Source organism: Podarcis raffonei, chromosome 13 (assembly GCF_027172205.1).
Source record: "Podarcis raffonei isolate rPodRaf1 chromosome 13, rPodRaf1.pri, whole genome shotgun sequence".
Lineage (NCBI taxonomy): Eukaryota > Metazoa > Chordata > Lepidosauria > Squamata > Lacertidae > Podarcis > Podarcis raffonei.
Window position 1 is genome coordinate 4,951,640 of NC_070614.1, and position 26,492 is coordinate 4,978,131.

Genomic DNA, 26,492 nt, shown 5'->3' on the forward strand with positions numbered 1-26,492 from the left:
GATGGATTACTCTCTTTAGCTAGCAAATTAGTAAAAAAATGTAAACAAAATTAGATTTCCTGATACTGTATTCACTTTGACATGTTGCCTTTCAGTTATTTTGACATAAAACTCCCTCTTGTATGTTGTAGCTCCACAAAATATTAGGAGACAAAGTGAACAACACCGCTGTGATTGAAAAACAAGTTCTGGAGCTCTGGGACAGACTATATCATTCGTGGTTTGTGAAAGTAAGTATCCCAGTCTATTGACTCAGGGCAAATTAATATTAGTGATATTGGCAAACTGAAAAGACAAACCCCACAGTTAAATAAATTCAGTATCTCCTGGTTCTTGTACTTGCATGAAGGGAATCGGGTGGGAAATGCCTGAGCTCAAGGTTTGCTTCTAGGGTTGGGCGATGTCAGTATTTCAACGTAACAATCAACCAGCCGAACATTGTTGATGTTTCACCCCAGCGCTGGTGGTGGAGGGAGTCAGGCGCAGGCAAGCCCCACCTGTGATATACCACCAGGTGAAGACATCATCACGCTCTGGCTCCCAAACCGGTCCTGAATTATGCATCGATATATCGCCCAGGCCTGATTGCTTCTGGGTAAAAATGTCAGGTGGATGGGGAGAATCTGAGCAGGCTCAGAGAGTTGCAGTTTTAATAGCGTGTGTGTATCCCTTGTAACTTCATGCATTCCTTAAATAATTCACAGAAATTTTGTGAGCACCAGTTAAACGTTTCTCGCTTATTTTACAGAATGTAACTCATTCAGGAAGACACAAAGGACACAAGCCACATTTAAACCGTCAAAACAGCTGGCCAGGTGACATGCTTGATTGGCAAGATGTTGCCTCCTTTATTCATGAGAACATTGAAACATTTCTTTCGGTACGTGCCTTTAATAGTAAAATGCTATCAGTTGCCTCACTGATGTCAGATAGGTTGTTTCTAGATCTTTGTCTAGATCCAGATCTATTTTCTTTACGCATCCAAGAAGTGCTCTTTTTAGAGACAGGAGAGTCTGACATCCAGTTACATTTTTGATTTGAAAGACCAAAGTATATGGAAAATATCTGTTCCTGTTTTCCAAAATGGATTCAAATATCTAAATATATGGTGTTAATTCACAGAAAAAAAATATTCAGCTGAGCAAAAAAACCCCACCCCTTGCTTGCTTATGTTTAACGTTATGTTTCACCTATTTGGCTAAGTGGTTTTATATTTTCAACATAGTTTGAGTCAATTTGTATTTATAACAAAGGAAATAATGGGGCTTTCTAGTCACATGATCCACTGCTGTTGGCGCTGATGCTAACAAAAATCTCCATATGACCCTGACACGTTACGTATTGAAAACACAGTGTTTTTCAAAACAGTTCTGCTAAGCTAGTGACTTCAGGGTCTGATTCTGCTCTTTTCCAGATCCTGGAATCCCTCTGGATAGTGATGAGCCACAATGTGAGCCTCCTTTTCACCACAGTTACAACATTAGTAACTGTTCTCTTTTACAGTGGCACTGCTCTTCTCAATTTTGTGCTTTCACTGGTAAGTGCAGGGGTTTTGGTTGGAAAAAAGGGTTTACATTTCTTCAGTTACTTTCTTGCGTTCACTTATTCTTGAGCCTACTCGTTGAGAGGAGCAGCTATATCTTGGGCTGTTCAGTGTAGACCATCTCCTGAAGAGGTTGCAGGATCACAACTTGGTTTTCCATTAACACTCTCACTAAATTCTATAGGCTTTATGCTTTTCTCTCTGCTGAGACACTTAAGGCAATGCATACACACCCCTTAAATGAGTATTGCACTGTTTTATTATGCTCTGATGGTGCTAAGTAGAGAAAAAAGAGAATTTTCTTGCCTGTGAATTCTACGTTTTTGCCAGATAGCTTCTGCCCTGTAGAGTGGCCGGTCAAGAGTGTGTTAGTCTTCATGAAGCAGAGCCAGCCAGCCCAAGAGGTAGGGCATACAGTGGCACTTCCACCACTGGCAGTGAGAGGGAGGTGTTCTAGCATGTGGTGTTGCTGCGCTGTTGGGATACTGCCAGGGAGACATCAGCCATCAAGGCCCCACGTCGATTCCGGACGATCCATCGATCTCCCGTAGACACGCAGTATCATTCAATTAGCGACACGAGCTCCAGAAATAGCTTGCCACATTCCAGAGCTGGTGCACGCTCTATCAGAGAATTCGCACAGCGAAAGATGCACGCAGGAGAGCATTATTTACAACTTTATTCAGCGTTGGTCAGAACAAAGAAAACATGACTGGCTGCGTTGATGTCTCAGGCACAGAGAGAAAAAACGAAAGCAATAGACAAAATATAAACTTCCTGTGAACAGGAAATACGCAGACTCTGTGACTCACAAAGCCTGCTCCCTTTTAAGGTGGAACGGAAATATCCTAACATGCGCATCTTTCCTAAACCTGGACAGAGAAATCGAGCAGCAAGGCTTTGAGGAGTGCCCTGGCTCTTGCCAAATTTGGTGGGAGCTAGGAGCGTTCCTGCATGCCATGTTGCCGATTGGCTTCATGGGAAAACTGAGCGGCAATGCATGGAGGAGTGCTCTGACTCCTGCCGAGTTTGGAAGAGAGTCAGGGTTATGGCAGTGGCAGAAGTTTGAGGGGAATGGGGTGGGGTAGATAGGAGGTAGCAATTCCCATTTTGCCTCGGGTGGCAAAACTGGTCAGCCCACCCCTGGTATGAAGCTATTCTTTAGACATTAGATAGTCATTTCTGGTACCTTCCTAGCTCAGTTCTTTGGTCACATCATCTGCAATAAAAATTATTCTGTTAACTGCTGCACAGAGTGGAGAGCACCTCAGTATCTGAACCATTGTCTGGCAAAGGAGTAGACTATCAATATTTTATTTGCACCAGTCTCTGAAAACTGACAGGTATCCTGTATTCAGTAATATTTTGGTGAGGAGAAAAGTTATAGCAAACTCCATTCTTCCTATATTCCTAAGGGGGTAATTCCATATCAATTGATCTGATTTTCTTAATATTTTGTACACTTGATGAATGATCAAAACTAACTTTAAATCTAAAATTTATCTCATCCCGTTTTTGAGTTATGAGGGTTTGAAATTTTAAATGACATTTTTGGCCTTGCCAGACTACACATAAACCTTAAAAGCTCAGCCCAGATTTAAGATATTTCAAAACTAAAAATACCAATCTCTTCAGAACTTCATGGACTTTAATATGGTATGTCACATGACAGGTTTACTTTAAATTTTAAAGTTAAGTTACAAAATTTTAAATTTTAAAAAGTGATTTTTAAAGATTAATACGGTTTTTAAAATTCCCCAAAATGTATTGATTATGTAATATTTCTAAGAGCTACTTGCAAAAATTTTTTAGAACCTTACTGGGTTCTATTTAGGATAAATGGGTCTTATTGGAGTAAAATATAACAGAATGAACAAGACTTCGAACTATAATATCAGTTACTTCAGGCATTTCATTAGAAAGTTATTCAATTGAAAGGTATCTGAAAAGCTAATCAGGCTATTCTTTAAAAAATATGTTCCAAAATGTCTTGCTTTAAATGCAAAGTTTTATTTGGCAAGAGAGCTTTATGTTAGCGTGTGTGGCTAGTTTTTTCAGCGTTTCCTTTGATTCTAAATTTGGCATGCACAGCTGTATGGCACAACTAGTCATGTTAGAGGTGATTTCTTTCCATTTAAGTTTTGTGTTATGACAGCTGCAATGCTTGTGGGAAATTTAATGGCTGGAACATAGCCCCAGGGTTGTGATCACCTAGATATTGGATATTGAGATGGCTTATGTCAAGGGCTCCGGCTTGGGAATGTGTGATTTCCCCCCCTTAAACATACAAGCAATGACCTGCGCTAAGAGGCTATTGTAGGTTTTGCTGGGTGATGGGAAAACAACCACAGCTTTCTCTTTTTAAAAAAATGCTAGAAAAGAAAAATTTGCTAACAGTGATGGGTCCCTTAGTTGCAAAAGTTGAATTGGTAAAGAATGAAAATAATATATGCCCTTTGGGTTGGATAATCAAAATACAAACTTCAGTGCTATTGAAAAGAACTTGAAGCTAACTTTTTAGGCTCTTTTCTACATTTAGAAAAATCAAACTGGCAATGTTGGATTCTTAAGGATTTTTTTTTAATCACCAGAAGTATTTCCTGATTATAATTTGAATTGGAAATGGAGAAAATGAAACCATATTTTTTTATGTATGTATCTAAATATATTAAAATCCTCTGGTAACTGCAGCAAAACTGCTTTTTTAAAAAAATGAAATTTAGAGCTTGCAAAAATAGAAAGGTTCAAATCTGGTAGGCAATTAGTAAATAAATCTAGCAGACACAGAATTATCCATAAAGAACAGTACTGTAAAATATAAAACAGATGTGTCCACTGATGCAAAATAAAGTGTAACAGATTAGTGCAGCTCAGGGAAGCTTTGCCATCAAGCTTGGGCATGGCGGGGAAGCGTTACCTATAGTCCCAAACAAAAGTTAAATGGCTTGGTCTATCTGAGCTTTGTGAGTGTCACCAGACATTTGGATAATGAACAGCCACCATATAGCTGCAGTCTTCAGGGCCACCTTTCCTTCTTGGTATCTTCATATGATGTGCATGTAGTCCAACACTGCAGTCAATAAAGCTTTTTTAATACCACATATCAGGATTCTAGTTCTGAATAATGTTAAAGCTAACATAAAAATGATCATTTCTTTCAGGTGGAGGTTATTAGATTGATCAGTGAATGTGGATGGGTCAATCCATTTCCTGCAATATTTTATTGCTAAATAACCTTGTTAAGGCAAAGATTGGGTGAGATGGAATGTTTGCAAATAACGCCATCACCGAGCAAGGCTACAGTGGTACCTCAGGTTACATACGCTTCAGGTTACATATGCTTCAGGTTACAGACTAAATAGTGCTTCAGGTTCAGAACTTTGTTTCAGGGTAAGAACAGAAATCGTGCTTTGGCGGCGCAGCGGCAGCAGGAGGCCCCATTAGCTAAAGTGGTGCTTCAAGTTAAGAACAGTTTCAGGTTAAGAACGGACCTCCGGAACGAATTAAGTACTTAACCCGAGGTACCACTGTATTCCAAAACGTTTTGTTGCCCAAGGTGGGTTTCATCTAGTATATTAAACAGCGTTTTATTCCCTTCTCAGTTATATTAAGAGGTGCAAAGCAGAATTGCACTCTTCCCCACCCCCATCATGCTACAGTGGTACCTCCAGTTACAAACTTAATTCGTTCCAGAGGTCCGTTCTTAAGCCGAAACCATTCTTAACATGAGGCGCCCTTTCACTAATGGGGCCTCCTGCTGGTGCACGACTTCCGCTCGCACCCCAGGGCAAAGTTCACAACTAGGGGCATCTACTTCCGGGTTAGTGGAGCTTGTTACCCAAAGCATTAGTAAGGAGGACGGTATGTAACCTGAGGTTCCACTGTATGTTTCTAGTTAACACTCAGCGGCTTTATTTCTTGTCTGTTTGCAGGTGATTTTCCTGACCACATTGTTCTACCTTTTAAGTTCCAGTGATGAATACTACAAGCCAGTGAAGTGGGTGATCAACCTGACTCCCTTGTCACAGCCTGGCCCTTCCTCCAATATAGTTGGCCAGTCTGTCGAAGAGGCCATAAGGTGCACTGTTACTTTCTTACAACTTGTATGTTAAGTATAGTTTTGGTGTATGCCTTCTTTGTTCTGTTAATTCATTTTCCTTCTGCTCCTCCAGGTCACTGGGTTGGGCTCAGGCTCCTCCCATGCTAAGGAAGGCAGGAGAAACAACTTATCGGGATGTGGGTGTCTCCCTGATCAGTTTTTGCTTCTGCCTTTCAATGAAGCGTGGGACGCAGGTGGCACTGTGGTCTAAACCACTGAGCCTAGGGCTTGCCGATCGGAAGGTTGGCGGTTCGAATCCCCACGACGGGGTGAGCTCCCGTTGCTCAGTCCCAGCTCCTGCCAACCTAGCAGTTCGAAAGCACACCAAAAAGTGCAAGTAGATAGGTACCGCTCCGGCGGGAAGGTAAAGGGCGTTTCCGTGCGCTGCTCTGGTTTCACCAGAAGCAGCTTAGTCATGGTGGCCACATGACCTGGAAAAACGTGTCTGCGGACAAACGTCGGCTCCCTCGGCCAGTAAAGCGAGATGAGCGCTGCAACCTCAGAGTCGTTTGCGACTGGACTTAACTTTCAGGGGTCCTTCACCTTTACCTTTCAATGAAGCAGTCTCTTCACTATTGCCCCTGCACTTCTTTTAAACTATGTTTTATTCTCTTTACCCTTTCCCCCCTTTTGCTATTTCCCCTTTTAGGCTTGCTTAATTGGCTCCGTCTTTTAAAATGGGCTGCCTTTTGCTTCCCATTTTTCCCTGTTTGGGCTCCTCTCCAGTGGATTGGCTGCCTCCTTCCCTTTTTGTCACCAGAGCATGCCAAATAAAGTCCCATGCCACCCTGTTGATTACCTGCAAGCCGAAGCTTGGGGTTCAGGGACTTTCTGACCAAAGTAATACCTAATCATTTCCCCTAGAAGTTTTATTCTATATCTTTCATTCTTGATCGTATTTTTACTTTTTAAAGCACTATCTAGGTATGTAGAGTTTCTGCTTTGAAAGATGTAGCCTACGTGTCTGGAATATATCTCAGTTCATATATCTTGCTGGGCATGCCATTTTCTGGTTTAGAGAGGAAGAAGTTGTGAACAATTTGAAAGGAGGAAGGGAGACTAAAGGAGTATATATGTTAAGGCTAAACAATTTTGCAGAAACAAGTGATCAATTTTTTTGGTACCGGTGATCACAATTAGTCATAGGGTATGGTTATAGCTACAGTTAATTTTTTTAATGCTGTTTGCTTATTATTTTATGTGTAATGAATAGTTTAATGGTTATCAGTCTCTAGACCATATTCATTACAAAGTATTTCCATTATGACTTTCAGCACATCTGAAAGGAGTTTGTTTGCAGGCATCTCCCAAGTTATGAATCTCACATTGCTATGCTGGGAAAAAACACTTGCAGATTAGACAGTACTGACTAAATGGAAGAATCTGCTTCTGTAAAAGGCAACTTAATGCTTTCACATCTGCTTTTGCAGAAACAATGGTTTGTTGCAATTTACATTTTTCCAGGAGCCAACTTTTGCTGTCTTTGGGGAATTAATAGGCTTATTATAAAAACACAGGCTGCAGTGTAAAAATTAAGTACAGGAGTTGCAAATACAGTGGTGCCCCACAAGACGAATGCCTCGCAAGACGAAAAACCCGCTAGATGAAAGGGTTTTCCATTTTTTAGTTGCTTCGCAAGACGATTTTCCCTATGGGCTTGCTTCGCAAGACGAAAACGTCTTGCGAGCCTTGCGATTTTTTTCGCTCCCCCCCTTTTTCTAAGCCGCTAATAGCCTTTTAGCCACTAAGCCGCTAAGCCTTTAATAGCTGCTAAGCCGCTAATAGCCTTTTAGCCGCTAAGCCTTTAATAGCCGCTAAGCCGCTAATAGCCTTTTAGCCGCTAAGCCGCTAAGCTTTTAATAGCCGCTAAACCGCTAATAGCGCTAATCCGCTAATAGGGTTGCTTCGCAAGACGAAAAAACCGCTAGACGAAGAGACTCGCGGAACGGATTATTTTTGTCTTGCGAGGCACCACTGTAATTGAATATGTATTTCTTGGACACCGTTCTAGAAGATGAATTTTGAATCTCCCATGCATGTTGCACTTTTAGCCACTTCCCTAAGGAAAACTATAGGGTCATTCCAACAAATGTACACTATTTGTTGCATTTGAAGCCCAAGCGAATTGGAAGCTTCCATGTGTGTTAGAAAAAGACCTGAAGTCACTGTGAATGGTACATTTCCAGGTCACATGGTGGGGAGCAGGCTCCAAATTCCCACGGTTTCAGTAATATGACTATCTGAGTCTCATAGAGGAAATTCTTCCCATGCATGTTGATATGAAGTGGGAGGTGTGCATGACTATATGGTGGGCATGTCTACACCAGAGACTCTGCATGGCCTTCAGGAAATGAAAAGGTTGCCTTCCCCTGTCACAGAAAAGTTTATTCACTCTGTGAACTATTGGGATATGAGAATATTGCATACTTGACGCCAGAAGACAGGTTGGATGCATCTGTTGTGTAAATAAGAGCATGTTTAAGGAATCCTTACCAGTCAAGGAAATGAACGCCTTGAGCTGGGGGACTCAAAAGCAGCCAAATTTGTATCCAGATGAATTTGCCATTTAATAGTATTTCTCTCACTTTTATAAAAGTGTACTGCAATAAACTGAGAGTATAGTATTTTGAGAGTTTAGAATGAATTGCCTCAGCAGTAGGCTGGTTATTGATTATAGCTTAAGACTTTAAAGTTAAAACCGTTAGCTGTGGGTGGTTCAGATGACAGTCACTCATTTTCATTACTACCTTACCATTCAGTAAAAATGGAGCCTCCTTGATAGAGTTATTTTTAAAACTAACAGGACAGTACCTAACCTGTCTTATGTTCTGCACAACCGAAGCAGAGATTGTTGAACTTGTGTATCTCTGAGTTGCATGCACACCTTTTGCCTGAACCATTGTCCTCCCACTAAGTGGCATGCTCTGTTCTTCCTGAATGCACGAGACCCTTCTTCCCCGAAGCTCCCATTCTGCTTGCTCTGGTGGGGATATTGCACATTACTAAGTTGCACGTTGTCACGGCCTCAGTGCAATTTAGTGTGTGCGATATTTTCACATGAGTGCATGCACACGCGTATGGCTGTGGCTTAAAGTTACTGCAGGGTATGTTTCTTTATGGGGATGAATTAGTTCTGGAAGACCCTATACCCATATCAGTATTTTTGCTCGAAACATGTTAGCCAGTGATCAGGTTTACATGTGTGCTTTCTTTCCGAGAAAGTTTTATGGCTTGCTTCATTTTCTTCATCCACCGTAAGAACCACAAACAATTGTGCTCAATGGGCAGAGTGGTCTCTTAAAAAAAGTTTCCAAAAATCTCTTTGCTAAACCACTCTCAGTTTTCCTAAGACAAAATTGCCCATAATGCTAAAGGTAATTTGATGCAAACTTAACCTAATCTTGGTTACTGAAATCAATTATGATTACTTGTCATAATTGCATCAAGCCACTGCAATCAGTGAATGAGCATGATGATGGAAATGATATGGTGATACAATCTCCAGAGAAAACAATTCGTCTTCAAGCATATTAAAGTTTAAAACATGTAATATGCTAAGGAAAACCAGCGTGAATGCTTGGCTGCAATCTCAACATCATTTAATTGGATGGGTTAAATGACGTTGGTAACCTGCGTGCAATTTGATGGTCTTTCAGTGCCAAGAGAATTGTAGAATTAAGAATAGGACTTACAGCGTTCTTGCATTGTCCCAGGTTATACTCTGTCTTGCACGCACTTGTTAAACCAAGTATTGATGGAGTGATGGTTCAGAATATATGCTTTGGGACTATTTTTGCTCCCCCACCCCCTCCCCGGCTAGCTTTCTGAAATCATTGGAGTATACGATTTTTCCTAGCATCAATAATTTCTTCACTTTTAGACATTCGCTGATTTTAAACCTCAATCTTTTGTGAAACCTTTCCGGAAACAATATTATCAAGTGTAGCTTTTCAAACAGCAGCACTGAAGATGCTGAACTCAAACGCATTGATAAACCTGTTTCTGGGCTGCACCACTTCAGACTGCAGTTGGTGGCTCACATGATTGGAATGCGCTTCAAGGCACCCTTTCTATGCACATAGAAATTGGCTTCTAAGAGAAATGAGTTCTAGTCTAGCCATCTCCCTGAAATGCTGGTTTTCTGTGTGCAAAGAATGGGCATGGAGGAGCACCCGGTCCTTTGAGCTTCCACTAGCAGTCTGCAGTTTTACCAGACACAGTTTTACCACCTCATTGAGAAATAGGCCATAATTGAGATGGCTGCTGTTGAAGTTTTGCTGTACCTAAATGAGAGAGCTCCACCTGTGAATGTAATTCTGCCTTTAGTAAATTACATCCAAGCAGTTGTTACTGTTACACTATGCTGTGGAGTGATAAATGCTTTGCTTTATTTCTCTGAGACACGTGAAAATTCATGTATCAGCAAAGTTCCTTTTCTGAACTCAACATCTCCGTGGCTTCGAGTACATAGCCTGTAGTAATAAAACTTTCTTTATAAACATCCATACTTTCCAAACAATGGCTCCTTCAACATTTTGCTGAAACTGTAAAACTTTTAGCCCATGGAGGTTTTTGCAACTCTAGTTAAGTGGTATCCTACTTTTTCTTTTTCTTGCATAAAAGGCCCAAAGGAAAGTTTTCAAATTGCTTCATATCATGAAATATTTTCTGAAATTTCAGATGAAACACTAATTCCAGAGGGTAGCTGTTGTCTTCCATCAAATTCTCAGGCCAGATTAAAGATGATAGTCTATTTTTAAAACGATGCATCATAATAATACGGAGAAATATTGTGTTTTAAGTACTTTACACACTGGAACATTTTAATCATAGTGTTTAGTGAACTTTCCATTTAAATGGGCTGGACATACTTAATATTTTATTTTAAGTACTTTGGCTTTGTCAGGGTTTTCTTTGTTACAGTTCAGCAATACCTTCCAAATTCCTACCCAGCTACAGTAATTAACAATTTTTAAATGTTTGCATTTCTATTTGCACAAATAGCACATTTCTTGAGTAGCTCCAGATATGTTTTTTTAACTCACCACGGCTGTGTCTTTTGCAGAAATGTAGAGCAATGCTATCTAGGCTTAGGGGGGTTATGTTTTAATTGCATTTGAAAATTTTGTGAATGCTGATGTGATGTCTAGAAGTTGCATATTTGAGGCAGACACATTTCATTCTGGATAGGAGTGCTTGCGGAGAAAGGTGTAGGTACTAAAATGTAACTTTAGCAAAGGAATATGGGGGTCAGGAGGTTTTTTTCTGGAGGATTCCGTCACAGATGTTTTATCCAGTATTCCTTTTGCAATAGAGCTGCAAACTAGGAAGCCTAGATCACTTTTCCCCTCAACCACAGATGTTGGGCACACTTTTGTTTGTTGTTGTTTAGTTGTTTAGTCGTGTCTGACTCTTCATGACCCCATGGACCAGAGCACGCCAGGCCCTCCTGTCTTCCACTGCCTCCCTCAGTTGGGCACACTTACACAAGTCAAATCTTCAATCATAATTTTCTGGTAGTACCTTTAAAAATCTACAGTGTTTAGCACATTTAATAATAATACTTGCTTTACTATTTAATGCAGCAATTTATATACTGCTGAACACTATAGAATCTAAGTGATATTTTGGTCCCTAATCATACGTATATTGTGTCTGTATCATGCTTTTTGTTTCAAATTTTTCACATGCATTATGTTTGTCATCCTTACAACTACCTCATCAGCTAGATCAGTGTGGTTGCCATTTTGCAGGCAGTAGGGTGCTAAGGAAGAGTGGTTTGCTGAAGGAAGTCTAGCGGCTCCACGCCATTTGTGGCTCAGTCTAGTATTAGTCACTATGCAAGCCCTCTTGTTACATAGAAAGACTACTCACTATATCAGAAGAATGTCAAACAACTGGTTATGAAGTGCTTACATTCACAGTTTCTAGGACTGTAAGAATATTTGCGTAGAGAATTGGGTATTCCGAGAGGTCCAAGACGCAAGATCTGTATTCTTAGCACTGGGGAGGGAAGGGCTCAATTAAGAGCTGCTACATTTAATTTTTAAAGTAGGTTTTGTTGTTATTTCAGGGTAAGCTACTTTTTAAAGTTTGTTTAAAAATAAAATAAATATTGTGAAAATAATATTTTGAAAATAATAATAAAAGCACAAATACAAAATGAATAGATAATGAATAGGAAACAGCAAATTATCCTGAACTGTGGCAGGGAGTAGCCCTGAAACTTCATTTAATGTGCCATTTGTGTAGCAAATAGCTTTGATCTTTAAGGTTTGTTTTAGCACTTTTTAAATACATATCTGCTGCTCAACTAATAGATTTTATATGGAATTATCTCATCCTTCTAGAGGTGTGTTTGATGCATCCCTCAAAATGGCTGGGTTCTATGGACTGTACACCTGGCTGACTCATACTGTCTTTGGAATTAACATTGTCTTCATACCATCAGGTGAGAAATAAAAAAAACAAGGTTGAGTTTATTTTTGTGTGTAATAGTGAAAAGGACTGTATCCACTTCTGGTAGTTGCCTCAAAATCATATCCAGTTTTTAGCAATAGATGTATTGATGCTCAGAGCAAAGAATCATGTACACACTGGTCCTTAAATGAGGTGTCCATTTTCCAGGAAGATTAGCCATCTTTTGCTTCAGTATAATGAATCATCTTTTCCCACCTGAATGGCAGGATATAACTTTTAAAATGAGTAAAGACGTAAGTCCATGGCTTAAGGCGCGACCAGGAACTTTGAATCCAAGACAAATTATCCACTCTTGATTTGATCAGTTACACTGCATCTAAATAGTCCTGTGAATGTTAATGCAACTGTGTGCTGTGAAGAGATGCAATATTTTTTGAAACTATTTCCATTGACGTAATTGTGTTTTTTAATTGTCATTTCTAACTCCAGCCCTTCTCTATCCTTAGCACTGGCTGCACTTCTTGGAGTTGTTCCATTTCTGGGAACATACTGGGCAGCCATCCCTGCTGTTCTAGACCTCTGGCTTGTACAGGGAGAAGGATGCAAAGCTGTGCTTCTCTTGGTTTGCCATCTGCTGCCAACATATTTTGTAGACACAGCAATCTATTCAGATATATCCGGGTAAATATTTCAAAATAGCTTCTTTACTATCATAGGAAAAAATCATTCTGTAACAATACCTAAAAACCCATATAAAACTGCTGAGGACCACAATACGTCAAGGACTTCCTCTCCCCATATGAACCTACCCGGACCCTGAGATCATCCTCTGAGGCCCTTCTTCACATGCCTCCTCCATGAGAGGATCAAAGGGTGGCAACACAAGAACAGGGCCTTTTCTTCAGTGGCTCCCTGCTTGTGGAATGCTCCTCCCAGGGAGACTCACCTGGCGTCTTCCTTATAAGCCTTTAGGCACCAGGCAAAAACGTTCCTCTTCAACCAAGCCTTTGGCTGATTGACATGCAGTGCCCTTTTAAAATGTGTTGTGGGAGGGGGGTTATCGGTTTGCTTTTGTTCTTATTTTATGTATCTTATGGTAAATTTATGTTGTGAACTGCCCTGAGTTCTGTGAATGAAGGGTGGTGTACAAATTTTAATCATTATCATTATCAACATAATCTAAAACTAATTTTTGTGCTTAACTATTAGATATAACGGGACGCGGGTGGCGCTGTGGGTAAAAGCCTCAGCGCCTAGGGCTTGCCGATCGAAAGGTCGGCAGTTCGAATCCCCGCGGCGGGGTGCGCTCCCATTGCTCGGTCCCAGCGCCTGCCAACCTAGCAGTTCGAAAGCACCCCCGGGTGCAAGTAGATAAATAGGGACCGCTTACCAGCGGGAAGGTAAACGGCGTTCCGTGTGCTGCGCTGGCTCGCCAGATGCAGCTTGTCACGCTGGCCACGTGACCCAGAAGTGTCTGCGGACAGCGCTGGCCCCTGGCCTATAGAGTGAGATGGGCACACAACCCTAGAGTCTGGCAAGACTGGCCCGTACGGGCAGGGGTACCTTTACCTTTTATTAGATATAACAATAACCATAAAATTAGTTTTATTACTTATCTATTACATTAAGAAGCTGGACCAGTTTGCATAAGGCCTACCCAAAGGCCCTGTGCACGCAGTGCTTTCAGTGTGTGGAAGTCTAGTGATCCCAGGAGTGGCGCAGGAATAACTTGTGGGCAGTTAGTTGTACAGTTTTGTTCTGACACCATCAATGTGCTCCACACACTTAGACCCTTATCCAAAGTTGCCTGCTTAGTTTCCCCAGAAACCCTCCACCATCTTGCATAGATGTTAAAGTTATAGCTTAACTGAAATATATTGTGCCTAGAGGAAGCACCCTTCTTTTAATATTTGTAATGCAGCTAATACTTTGGGCATATGACCCCTTTATAAATGTTCCTTTAAAAGGTGTGCTTGGAAATGAATGCTAAATTTTATTCTCTAAACTTTTGGTGGGAAGGGGTTAGAATTAGAATATGATTGTAACTTAACTGGGCATGTTGTGATTGCAGAGGGGGCCACCCATACCTGACGGGCCTTGCAGTAGCTGGGGGAGCCTATTACCTAGGAGTGGAAGGAGCCATCATAGGACCCATATTGCTCTGCACACTTGTGGTTGCTTCCAATATCTATAGTGCTATGCTTGTGAGCCCCACAAGTGCATTGCCCACGCCATCACAGATGCCTTGGCCTTTGCAGATATACCGGTAAGCTTCTACAGTAGTTGTCACATATTATTGTCTCTTAGTACGGTATTTTTTAATCTGTAGTTTACTGACCTCTCCCTTTATCTTTAACAACCAAAGAGCAGAAATAATAAATATTTGAAATATCTAGAAATCCAAAACACTTGGGGGCACAATCCGATCCAAAAGAAAAGTCTCTGGTAATTAAATTATGCCCTTCTTTAGCTATTTGATCCCTGAATTTAGTTAGTAAGAAACAGCAAGCAGGGGAGAGGGGGAAGGGGGAGGAAGAAGTTGTGTTTCAACTGAGGAATCATGATACGCTGGACATAATAGATCACAAATTGTGGGGCAGCCCCCTTGGAAACCTCAAGACACCGGGAGGCAGTTCTGCAGAATGGAGTGCATTCTACAGCAGGCAGATCCAGAGACATTTGACTCTGCAGCCACAGGAACGGAATAATAGAATTATGAAATTGTAGAGATGGAAGGGACCCGCGAGAGTCATCTTGTCCAAGCCCCTGCAATGCCGGGATCTCAACTAGATCATACATATAGAAGAGGCCTGGAGTACATGGGAGCTTCTGACGGGAGCAGCTCCTCCACCTGCTTCCTTGATCGGCTGGCTTGAGAAGGGCGTGTGAAACACCCTGTTCCAGTTCTCTTCTTCTGTCAGTGTTCTATTAGTATCGTAATTTGTATATGTTGATCAGTGGGCTGCAAATATGCAGCTGTGTGCACAGTTTCTATATCCACCTATCTGCCTGGTGCTTATAGTAAAATAAGTTTAGAAGCAGGGGCGGGGGAGCTAAGTTCCAAAGAGTTGAAAAGCACAAGTTTTACACTACCAGTGTGTTTCAGTGCTTAAGAGTGTTACCGTATTTTTCGCTCTATAGGACGCACTTTTTCCCCTTCAAAAATGAAGGGGAAATGTGTGTGCGTCCTATGGAGCGAATGCAGGCTTTCGCTGAAGCCTGGAGAGCGAGAGGGGTCGGTGCGCACTGACCCCTCTCGCTCTCCAGGCTTCAGAAAGCTATCCACAAGCCTTGGGAGCGCGGTGGGAGTGCCCCGCAGTGGGAGCGCTCCGCAGTGCACCCCAGGCTTTGGGCAGATGTCCGCAAGCTTTTGGAGCCCGGCGGGAGTTCCCGCCAGGCTCCCAAGGCTTGCAGACAGCAGCCTGCAGCCTGAAGCTGTTCTAGCTTCGGGAAGGCTGCGCAAAGCCTCCACAGGACAGCTGGGTGAAGGCACCCCACTGCCCTGCAGAGGCTAGAGAGGCTGTCCCTGAAGGCAGAAGAGGGAGACGGAGTGCTGGTTGTTTATTAAATGCAGTAGTTTATACAACATTTGATTCAGAATATTTTTTACTTGTTTTTCTCCTCTAAAAACTAGGTGCGTCCTTTGCGCCGGTGCGTCCTATAGAGCGAAAAATACGGTATATTAAGTCAAGAGATGCTAACTCACTGGGTTCTCTTGGACAACTCCTTATCGCTCAGCCTATCCTATCTTGCAGATTGTTGTGAGGATATAAATAGAGCCCCGGTGTAAATGCAGGTCAAGATCCAACATTGTGCTATCAGAGGTGATGACAGGACTTCGCTTTCCTCTCTTTTCCCTTGGCCCCCACAGCTGCTCCGAAGTGTCCCCCAAACCTCCTGAGCAGATGACGGGGGAGGGGAGGAAAATCCTGTTTGCACAAGCAGGTGGTTGTTGCACAAGTGAGATGCCAGAAATGGATGTCAATTCTAATAAATAAATAGTGTAACAAATTTTAATAATTTTTTTTGTACCAATGCCTAAGTGGACAGACTTAACAGCATATGCAGAAGAAATCTGTTAACAAGACAGTAGATAAATGAGTGTCAAAATACATGGGTGCTCATTATTTTAAAATTGATTATATTTATTTCAAGCTATTCCTTTAACTGCAGCCATATTTAACAATAAATGTTGGGTCTTTTTCGCAAGTTCATTTCAAGTATAATATTAAATTCAGGAATCCTGCATTGTAGTTTAAATTTGAGATTCAGTGGTCACAAGGAGGACCTCTGGTCAGTTCAAATTTTGGATAACTCTTCTCACACACACACCCCCTCCAAATACTCTCCATTTCCTTGTATCTTTTTGTGGAAGCTAAAAAAACAACTGGTTGCTCCAAGGATTCATAAATATTTTATCCTTTATTTTTACTGAAAGTTTTGATACCAGCAAAGTGACCTTTTCCCTTTACAGGTCTTCTAGAGAAAGTCCTGAGGAACAGAAAACTGCCACGGAATGACACATGGAGTATTTAGGAAGAACTCCTCTTTCTTAAGCGAGCCTTGAGCTCAGGAGAGTCGTGGCCTTGGATCCCTTCTCCAGCTGTGCCTCCTGGCAGCTTTCACTGATGCAGCATTCCCTGTTGAGCATCCCTGTTGACACACGTTGCCTTAGGTCACGCACATTTCCTTTGTAAGTGGAAGTGTCTGCTGCCTCTTGTTTGCTTATTACACAGACCTGGGATTTGGGTGCCTGGTTTGCCAAATAATTCCTCTTAAAAAACCACACCTTGCATCAAGTTTTGTTGACTTGATTCCAGGTCGGAGCCTGTTGTAAATTCAAATTTGATATTAATATTTTTTGCTACCTGCGTAATTAGATTCTAGGTGTTCAGTTCCCACAGCTTTTGCTCTTAGAATATTCTTGTCTCAAGGAGGTATAGCTATTAAACCATTAAAGTCTAGCACCTGCTAAAAGTTAAGTATAATTTTGTGCTGCTTTATGAAGGATGCCTTATTGCAACTTCATAGTCACCTTTTAATCAGCTATTAGTAAGACAGCAATATTAGTCTTGTCAGGATGCTATATCAGTGGTGGCTATATAACAGACTTAGAGAATTCTTTGCAGTATGGCTTGGGGTGGTGGTTATTTAAAACAGCTTTGTAACTAAACTTTTTCATCTAATCTCAGTTCAAGCAAATTTCTCTACTGATGAAGCATAATCAGTGCACTAAAGTAAAAACAGACAATGTACTCAAAATAATTTGTGCAAATTTATGAAGGTGCTTTAATATTTTCTAGGAAATGTAGCACTGGATTAATCTATCTAGCTCTTACTAGTGATGAAGAATAGGATGTTGTTTACATTGTATTTTTAAAGGTATTAACAGAGTAATGAATCAGGGTGGAAAGAGAAATCTGTTCTATAGATTCTCTGGGTATGTTACTGAGGAATGTGACTGTCAGCATCGAGTTGTTGGTTTTTTTTAAAAAATGTCTGTGAGCTAAAGCATATAGCACAGGAATGTTCCATGCTGGCTAAAGGTTTTTGACTTGAAATATTGATTTGTAAGCACCAAAGAAAATAATTGTGATTTGGTGGTTAAGAGGTGACAAGCTAAAGACACTCAAAAATACTTGTTTAATGAATGGATTAAGACAAAGCACTTTTAATGGTTATACTTACTTAAAGTAAAACCATAATATCAAAGTGTCTGCTTCTACGTTTAGTCTCGAGTTCCTACACTAGTGCACCCATTGCATGCATTTCATATCCATATAGCTTCCAGTACATGAAATCTGTCAGCATCAGACTATATGGTAACTAAAGGGTTTGATCCTGTACACATTAGTGGTTATAAAAAAAACCTTGTGATGGACTATATTAGGTTGGTTGATTGGTTGGTTGGTTTTCATTTGAAGGTGTTATAAAAAATATCTGTTATGTTATGGGTTAAATCCAGTCAATTGCAGTTCAGTGCCTGCATGCAGAAGAAACCCCACAAGGTATAATGAAGCCCTCTTCTCTCGCTCCCCACCCGCAACACACACAGATGGGTGCAGATGCATCATGAAACTTGGCAGCTGCAGAGGACGTGAGGCCTAAACACACCTGCTTAATCCAGGAACGTACTGGGTTCTCGTTCTCTAACTGTGTGGGGATGGCTATCTAGCTGGGACTTTGGGAGACACAACACAGGCCCTCCCATTCACCACAATGACCTTGTGTGGTATCTGTTCCTTCAGAGGGTGGAAGGAGGAAGCAGGACTCTGACTCTCCTGTAGTTGTGCCTCTACACCGCACTCCTTGTGGACTGGATTGAAACTTGTATGTGGAGAAGCTAAAATGAAATCGTGCATAAATACCTTGATGTGTTTGGGAAATGAATCCAGTCATTGGAAGAATTGCATATTTTAATGTCCGTATTTCACAAGTTGTAGGTACAAACTATCACGTGCCTGTTTTGAGGCTACTTTTGTAAAGTTTGTTTTGAACACTGGAGTTTGTATTTATTTCTTGACTTAGCAAGTTGAATCCTTCAGACTAGAAGGTTCTGGGGTCAAGTTAGCTTTTGCATACGTTGAAATAAATGAGCACAGTAGCATTGTAGCTCAAGAGTTATATTTCCTTCCATTGGTGAAAAGGAACAGTTGACAATATCTGTGTCTGATTTAACATTGGCATTAATAAAAGATGAATGGAAATGCCATTACTGTGAACAGATGGCAGTGGAAATGTATATTTCAGTTTCTGGGTCTGTTTGGGGTACGGTTGTCCTTAAATAGGTTACTTATGAAAACCTGAAGTAGCAGGTAGCATATTAGATGAGACATTTCCCTTTCATGCAGGAGGAAATACCTCTTCTGCAATGGTCTCTGCTCTGACCCACACATAACATTATTTAAAAATAAAGTGTGCACTTTGTTTTCTTCAAAATTGTTCTTTATTCATATGCAAGATTGGTTTAACACTCAGTTATGATCCATTATGTTAATATCTATGTAAAGGAGGGGTCCATTGGTTACTAGCATGGCACAGGAGCTGTTTATGTGGCCTCTCTTTCGTCAGAGCAATGCATCCAACTTCAATATTATTGAAGTGGCATTGGCATCCGCCATGCAAAAGCAGCTCCCATGCCACTCTTGGAGCGTGAATTGCCTTTGAGTATACCCTGCCTCCAGTTGGTTGTCTTGCCTAAGGCCGATTCATGAGCAAAATCTGCCTAATTGCTTCAGCCTGCCTGTAGGAAATATTTGGCCACATTTGTTTTGGGTTTTTAATGGTGAGCTCATATTAAAAGACTTCGTAATTTTGTAAGAACTATGTTTATTTTCAGTTTGCCAGAATATTTTTCACAGATAGCTTTTAATCAAAGTCAGCAATACTAAAAGTGACAAGAATTGGATTTCAAATCCAGTAAACCACTTCCTAGCCACTTCGTTATTTTCCTCATACAGTTTTATCTTGGTTCTTGAACAGAATCTGTTCTAGAAGTCCATTCAACTTCTGAAAATGTTTGAAAACCAAGGCATGGCTTCTGGTTGGCTGCAGGGAGCTTCCTGCACTCAATTGGAAGCCGCATCAGATGTCTAGCTTCCAAAAAAAGTTTGCAAACTAGAACACTCACTTCCGTGGTCGAGGCATTTGGGAGCCAAAATGTTCGACCCTCAAGGCGTTCAAAATCCAAGGTACGACTGTAATTGTTAACAACTGCAAAAAAAAAAAAAAAGCTTAACAACTTCAATTCTAAAAATAAAGGCCAAAAACTTTGGTTGTCTCCCGCGGCCCCTTCACTTCATCAAATCTGGCCCTCTTTGAAAAAAGTTTGGACACCACTGGATTAGAGAGACAGTGTCTCTAATAGATTTCCCTTCTAAAATACAGGACAGCCCAAAGTCTGACAATTTTCCCTTCCTTTCAACATTTAAGAGTACACATGGTTCATTGTGGCTTTCTGAATGTATTTTATGGCTATAATAATAATGTCACATGGTCATCAGAATTCTGGAGAAACAAGTTAGCATTTCCAGTTACTAGGAAACTTACAGAGGTAACAAAAATATTTGGGGACCATTTCTATGGTGTAAATCTGTATGTACCTTGTGTATACAACTGAGTTATGTTAAACCTTCAGATCATTTTAGCGGACCATATTTACTATCATGTATCCTTGAAATTTTGAAGTTTTGTGACACCTGCGTGATAAAAGTAAGGAGTATTTTCTGAGGACATTAACTGTCAGACAAAATTCTGCTAACTAGTAATGCAGTCCAATGCATAACTACCAAAAGTAAGACCACTGAATGCAGTGAACTTTACTCCCTGATAAGTGGGTTTAGGATTGCAGACCAAATGAAAGTGCTCTTATGGAATAGTGGCATAAAACCACATTTTTCAGCTAAAGTATTTTGGAATGTACTCTCACAGTGTACGATGCTGGGTACTCAAACATTTTACCATCTTTGTTATCATATTATTCGTACTCTTGTCTGTAGCTGCCCATTACACTATGGTCCATGAATGGAATTGGTTTGTTTCCCACTAAGCAGCTTGGGTTATTGTTTTGCAGATACCAGAAATCAACTTTATGCCTACTGCAAAGAAGCCCCTTCAGTAGAGAACTATTGCATGGCATTAGGTATAACTAATTTTTTAAAAGGATATTGAAAATACTCTTTAAGAATCCTGAATTTTAGATGGGAAGTAAAATGTTAAAATACTGACATTTTGAAACAGTGAAAACTACTTACATTGTGAGACTGACTGGCTAGCTTACCTCTTTTTACAGTGAAACTTGATTTGCCTCAAGGTTAAAAACAATTAGCTCTTTTAAAGTGTTCTTAGTGTATTGCAACTTAAATAAATTACATAAAATTTTGGAGACAGAACATGAGCAAATTTGCATTCAAGCTTTCACCTTAAATATTAAACCATTTCTTTAGACTGCAGATTGTATGTTCTGACTGAGTACTACTTCACCCAAGATACTACTTTTGAAAAACTGTGTACACTGTACAGTGAAGCATATGCCAATGTGTTTCTCGTAATATGTGTTTTGGAAGCCATAGTTTGTGGCAAATTTGTGCAACATTTATACAGGAAAAATGCACATGTAGTAGAAAGGCACATACATTTTTCACACAATATTGAGCACCCAGGAAAAACAATCTTAATGTGTGTGAAGTTTTCTTTAAAAAAACTTACCGTACGTGAAGAAGCCCTAGTTTACTAAACCTCAAAATATAATCTTCCAGTTGCTTTATTAAAGACACGGGTATCACATCATCAAAATGTGGGAAGACTTGTATGAACTGAGTAGAAATTTTATCTACAAGTATATTAAAGCCTAGTCATTGATTTCATTTCTGGTAGAAGAATGAATGAAGCTGCTATTGGGGGATAACATTGGAGATTGGTGGCTTGGATGCCAAATGCACAAGACCATACCTAAAAATGCACACGACTTTCACTACTGGGAATATTTTATTTTTTGTAGTCTGACCTAGAGCATTTATGATAAGCTTTTATCATGGTATATATTTAAGCTTCACACCTTTACAAATGATATTTTTCCAAATAAAATTCTACATTGAATGTCTAAAAACTATTGCAGGCTTGGTGCATTCTTTAAAAGTTTAAAGAATTTGGGTCTGACCCTACAACTGTTGCTATAAATGTTTAAGTAAGTTAGATGTTGACATTTCACTTGGAAACTTTGTAGGTGTTTGGCTGCAACTCCCAGAGGGCTTTCCAGAGCCTTAAGGATAGCACTTCCCCACAAGCCGGGCACAATCATGGTTCTCCCAGGAGAGAGACTTCTGCTCTTTCAGACCAGCCCTGCCAAGTGGCAGGGTTTCTGGTGAGCTCTCTAGAACTTTTGTTTTTAATAAAGAATCCACTCCACCCCGTGCTTGTATTCAGCATCCCTGCTTGAGGATCACATTGACTTGGACCTCAGTGCAGTGATAGCCTGAGGTAGCCACTCCACTTAGGGTTGGATCGCCCACCAACAAATGTGACCAGGAAACCAAGGACAGACCTTCACACTCAACTCAAGAAGATCAGTTTGGGGCACCAGTTCCAAGCATGCAACAGAGAGCCCATCACCACCAGTCAACATAAGCTCTGCTGCAACTGCTTCCAACCAGTTTCCTGGGACTCTTCCCAAAACAACCATTTCCCCCCAGCCCCAGGGGTATGTAGTCTACTGTTAGTCTACTGTTAGTCTACTGTTAGTCTACTGTTCAAATGCATATTTTGCATTCATTGCTTTTCCCTCTGGCTGAAAAAGATTCCCCACCCTTGAGTTAGAGCATGATGAAAACCAATGTATTGTACGGGGGCTCGGCAATTTAAGAACAGGGGAAAACGCATTTTCTTAGCAGCTGCCTATTTCCCCCACCTGACAGAGCAATAGCACTGCCGCTCTGGATCTGAGGCCAAAAGGCCTTCCCTCCATGTGAAAAGGTCGCCTCACCCTGCCAAATTTTTGAAAAGGCTCTCTTGAAGGTTTCAGAGTTGGGGGAACAGTTTTTGTACATTATTTTTTAGGTGAGTGTGCTTGATGCTATCATCTGGGTTAAATTGGTAGCAACCTGCACTACTATTTTATGTGCCCTCCACACTTCATCCTAAATCCTGTACATATTAGAAGTGTGTACCTGATTTTCCTTGCTTGAAAGCAAAGCAATGGCTTTTCAATGGGGCATACTGTATGACTTAAGATAGCCAAAGATTATTTTCAAGGCAGCCTGTTTTGAACCCAATAAGTAGTGTCAGGAGCGATGCTTTTCACGTGCTCTGTGTCAGGAAGATTTTGGGCATCACATGGCAGGGCAAAGTCTGAAACAAAGATGTTCTCTTCTAGCCCACATTCCCGTCACATTCACACTCTTGTCTCAGAAACTTCTATGCTGGCTTGGTAATGTCCACAGAATGCAAAATGGAAGGATCTCCAAGGATATGCTCTATAGGGAGATGGCTTCAGGCAACAAGCCCGCTGGCAGACCAACTCTGTGCTACAAAGATGTCTGTAAATGTGACATGAAGGCTGACAACATCAACCCTGCTGTGGGAATCCCTTGAAGAAGACCACAGGTTTTTTAGTTACAGCAGTGACCAGAGGAGAAATTAATGCTGGAAGGAGTGCAAAGAAATGCTGTGGTGCATCTGCGGCAGCACAGCCGAATGCCCTCATCTGCCACAGCAGGCGCTGTAACTCTAGGTTTGACTTCATCTCCAAAGGTGCACTGGTCTCCCAAGATGACAACAACAACTAAGTTTATATTGTTCTGATTTATTTATTGTGCTTTTATTGCAGCTTTATTTTGTACTAATATACTGTTTGCTTCTTTGGGCCAAACAGCAGTACAGTGGTACCTCAGGTTAAGTACTTAATTCATTCCGGAGTTTGGTTCTTAGCCTGAAACTGCTCTTAACCTGAAGCACCACTTTAGCTAATGGGGCCTCCTGCTGCCGTTGCGCCGCCGGAGCACGATTTCTGTTCTCATCCTGAAGCAAAGTTCTTAACCTGAAGCACTATTTCTGGGTTAGCGGAGTCTGTAACCTGAAGTGTATGTAACCTGAAGCGTATGTAACCTGAGGTACCACTGTATACAAATAAACCATAGAATAACTTGATCAGCTTCTGCAGCAAAACCTGGTGCCGTCTTCCTGGTGACTCCAAAGTTAAAAAGAACAGTAACACAGAAAACTCATTAATTTAATGTGCTGTTTAAAGTTATTAGGTTGTGGAGCTAAGCAGCCTTAATTCAGAGAGGCACTGTCAACTTGCGTTTCATTCAATGTTACCATTTTGCAAAGCAAACCTGAAGAACTGAAATGACGGCACTTTCTTCTTCCCTTCCAAAATAAACACTATCTTTAAAAATAGAAACATCTACCCCGTTCTTAAACCACATGGCTTAAGTACAAATGTGGAAGATCTGGGCACCACAGTGAAAAATGTACAATGATCAAAAGAATTCCTCTGTCTACGATTATAGTGGGATGGGGGAGCCGAAAATAATGCCAAGATTTTTGACATTTGGCAACCAACGTGACCCTTTGGTTTCAGATAGTACATGGGTAGACAAGTGAATTCTTTTCCAGCTCTCCCACCCCACGATTAAGGATGCAACTTTCCATACAGGGCAGCTATTTCTGCCTGTTCTGTCCATGTTTCTGTCACCAGCTGTGGTGAAGTAATTGTAATGGCAGTAATTTCGATTTCTTATCCGCCATAAGGTCCCTGGGCAAGTTATAGCAAAGGACAGGAGTAGGGTTTGTCAAAAAAAACCATGTATCTCAGTTGTTAAAGGCCAGGAGAGTGAAACTACATAAATGGAAATTGCATAATGAAGTCATCATGTGCACCTCTGTGGGAAATTCTGCAATTTAGGGGCTGCCACGGAGAACCTCAGAGGGGGGTGGAACTGTATTTTTAATCTCTTGTTGGAAGTCACCCAGAGTGGCTGGGGAAACCCAGCCAGATGGGCGAGGTATAAGTAATAAATTATTATTAATTATTATTATTACTACTACTCCAGAACTGGATTTAGGGTGGTACATGCGGTTTCTCTGCACAGGGCACTGAGCCGAGGAGGCGCAAAATTAGATCCATAATTGATAAACTGCATTTGGGAACACCAAATTTTGGCCTCGCTCAGTGCACCAGATTACTAAGGATTACCAAAGTCTGTCCCAACCCCTTTTACTGACCTTACCAACCTTCAGTAGGGAAGAAGGAAGTCATTTAGGGCTTTGAACACAAATATGAGGACCTGGAATTGGGCCTGGAAACTACCGTAATTGGTGACCAGTGCTGGTGTTTTAAATAAGTTCTAAATTATATGTTTAAAACAGGTTATATAAGTTCTAAGTAGACCCCACCCCCAGCCAGTAATATCCACATCTGATTATGTCACTGAGCAGGGCAGGTGAGAGTGCATAGAAGGAACTGCCATTGCCTTGTCTCCTTCATTTGGGTCTATGGCTGGTGTTCAAGTTGCAATCTCACTAAATGTAATTGCCTTTGTTTGGCAACGCAGTCTGTCCTCTTTTCCAGTCTTAAGACAAATGCACAGGTGACCCAGGGAATGTCGAGTAAGAATTGGCTCCAGATGAGAAGGCACATGCCTTTTTGTAAATTATAGTTGGCGCTTTTCTCTGCTCCTCTCATCCCACTGATGAGCTGCAAATACTTTAAAATAGGAGTCTGCTCAGAAGTTCATAGGTCTGTCATTTCTGAGCATGTATTTGCAAGGCTGATCTAATGTAATGAGAGCCAGTGTGGTGTAGTGGTTAAGAGCGGTAGTCTCGTAATCTGGGGAACCAGGTTCGCATCTCCGCTCCTCCACATGCAGCTGCTGGGTGACCTTGGGCCAGTCACACTTCTCTGAAGTCTCTCAGCCTCACTCACCTCACTGTTTGTTGTGGGGCAGGAAGGGAAAGGAGAATGTTAGTTGCTTTGAGACTCCTTAGGGTAGTGATAAAGCGGAATATCAAATCCAAACTCCTCTTCTTCTAATGTATATAGGGGGTGGGGGTGGGGTGGAGGTCATGGCTATGACATCCTTTCTGCAGGAATATTTAAAGATACAAGCACCATCTCCAGGTGAAAACCTGGCATACCTGCAAGTCTGGCTTGCTTTCCCTTCCATCCACTTACCCTCTGCATGTACCATTAAAATGCTTCTGTTTCCTCAATATTAAACTATCTTAAACGGGACATACAGACCTTGTGTTCAGTCCAAGGTTAATAATCTATTCCTATTCCTTGGCAGCTAACAGTGACGTTTAGGTCCAGTCGTGACCGACTCTGGGGTTGCGCCCTCATTTTGCTCTCTAGGCCGAGTGAGCTGGCGTTTGTCCGCAGACAGCTTCCGGGTCATGTGGCCAGCATGACTAAGCCGCTTCTGGCGAACCAGAGCAGCGCACGGAAATGCCGTTTACCTTCCCGCCAGAGTGGTACCTATTTATCTACTTGCACTTTGAAGTGCTTTTGAACTGCTAGGTTGGCAGGAGCAGGGACCGAGCAATGGGAGCTCACCCCGTTGCGGGGATTCGAACCGCCGACCTTCTGATCGGCAAGTCCTAGGCTCTGTGGTTTAGACCACAGCGCCACCTGCGTCCCTACAACAAAATAGGCCCCCTAAATTACACAGCTTAAACGAAGTAAGTTTGCATTAAGCCATAGTGGGCATCTGTATGAAAGCTGAGAGCGATTCTGGCACCAAACACAATTCCCCCAAAGCAAGTGGCAAGCCTCCTATACAGTTTCCCCAAGATCAGCGGCAAAAAACAGACTTCTGTTGCCTTTCCTGGCTATTTTTCCACACAGCTTCTGTCAAGACCTTAGATAAGTGAGTAGGGTTTGCAGTGGTTAGGAACAACCAGACAATGAATTATATCGATGTTCATTTAAAC

The 26,492-nt window shown here is 41.3% G+C and overlaps 1 protein-coding gene across 3 annotated transcripts in view; it reads left to right on the forward strand.

The window, feature by feature from the left end:
- Positions 1 to 21,672, forward strand: part of TMEM245 (transmembrane protein 245) — a 53,839-nt gene extending 32,167 nt beyond the window's left edge. For 2 of the 3 annotated variants that reach the window (XM_053363003.1, XM_053363004.1), the window contains 8 exons: positions 132 to 230; positions 749 to 880; positions 1,415 to 1,537; positions 5,476 to 5,621; positions 11,993 to 12,093; positions 12,569 to 12,743; positions 14,134 to 14,328; positions 16,537 to 17,548. In XM_053363003.1, coding sequence (XP_053218978.1) covers positions 132 to 230; positions 749 to 880; positions 1,415 to 1,537; positions 5,476 to 5,621; positions 11,993 to 12,093; positions 12,569 to 12,743; positions 14,134 to 14,328; positions 16,537 to 16,582 — 1,017 coding nt within the window. In that variant the 3' untranslated portion in view covers positions 16,583 to 17,548. Of the gene's footprint in view, positions 1 to 131; positions 231 to 748; positions 881 to 1,414; positions 1,538 to 5,475; positions 5,622 to 11,992; positions 12,094 to 12,568; positions 12,744 to 14,133; positions 14,329 to 16,536; positions 17,549 to 20,634 lie in introns of those variants that run through there. The other variant, XR_008327353.1, reaches the window with a different exon arrangement.
- The last annotated feature ends 4,820 nt before the right edge of the window (positions 21,673 to 26,492 follow it).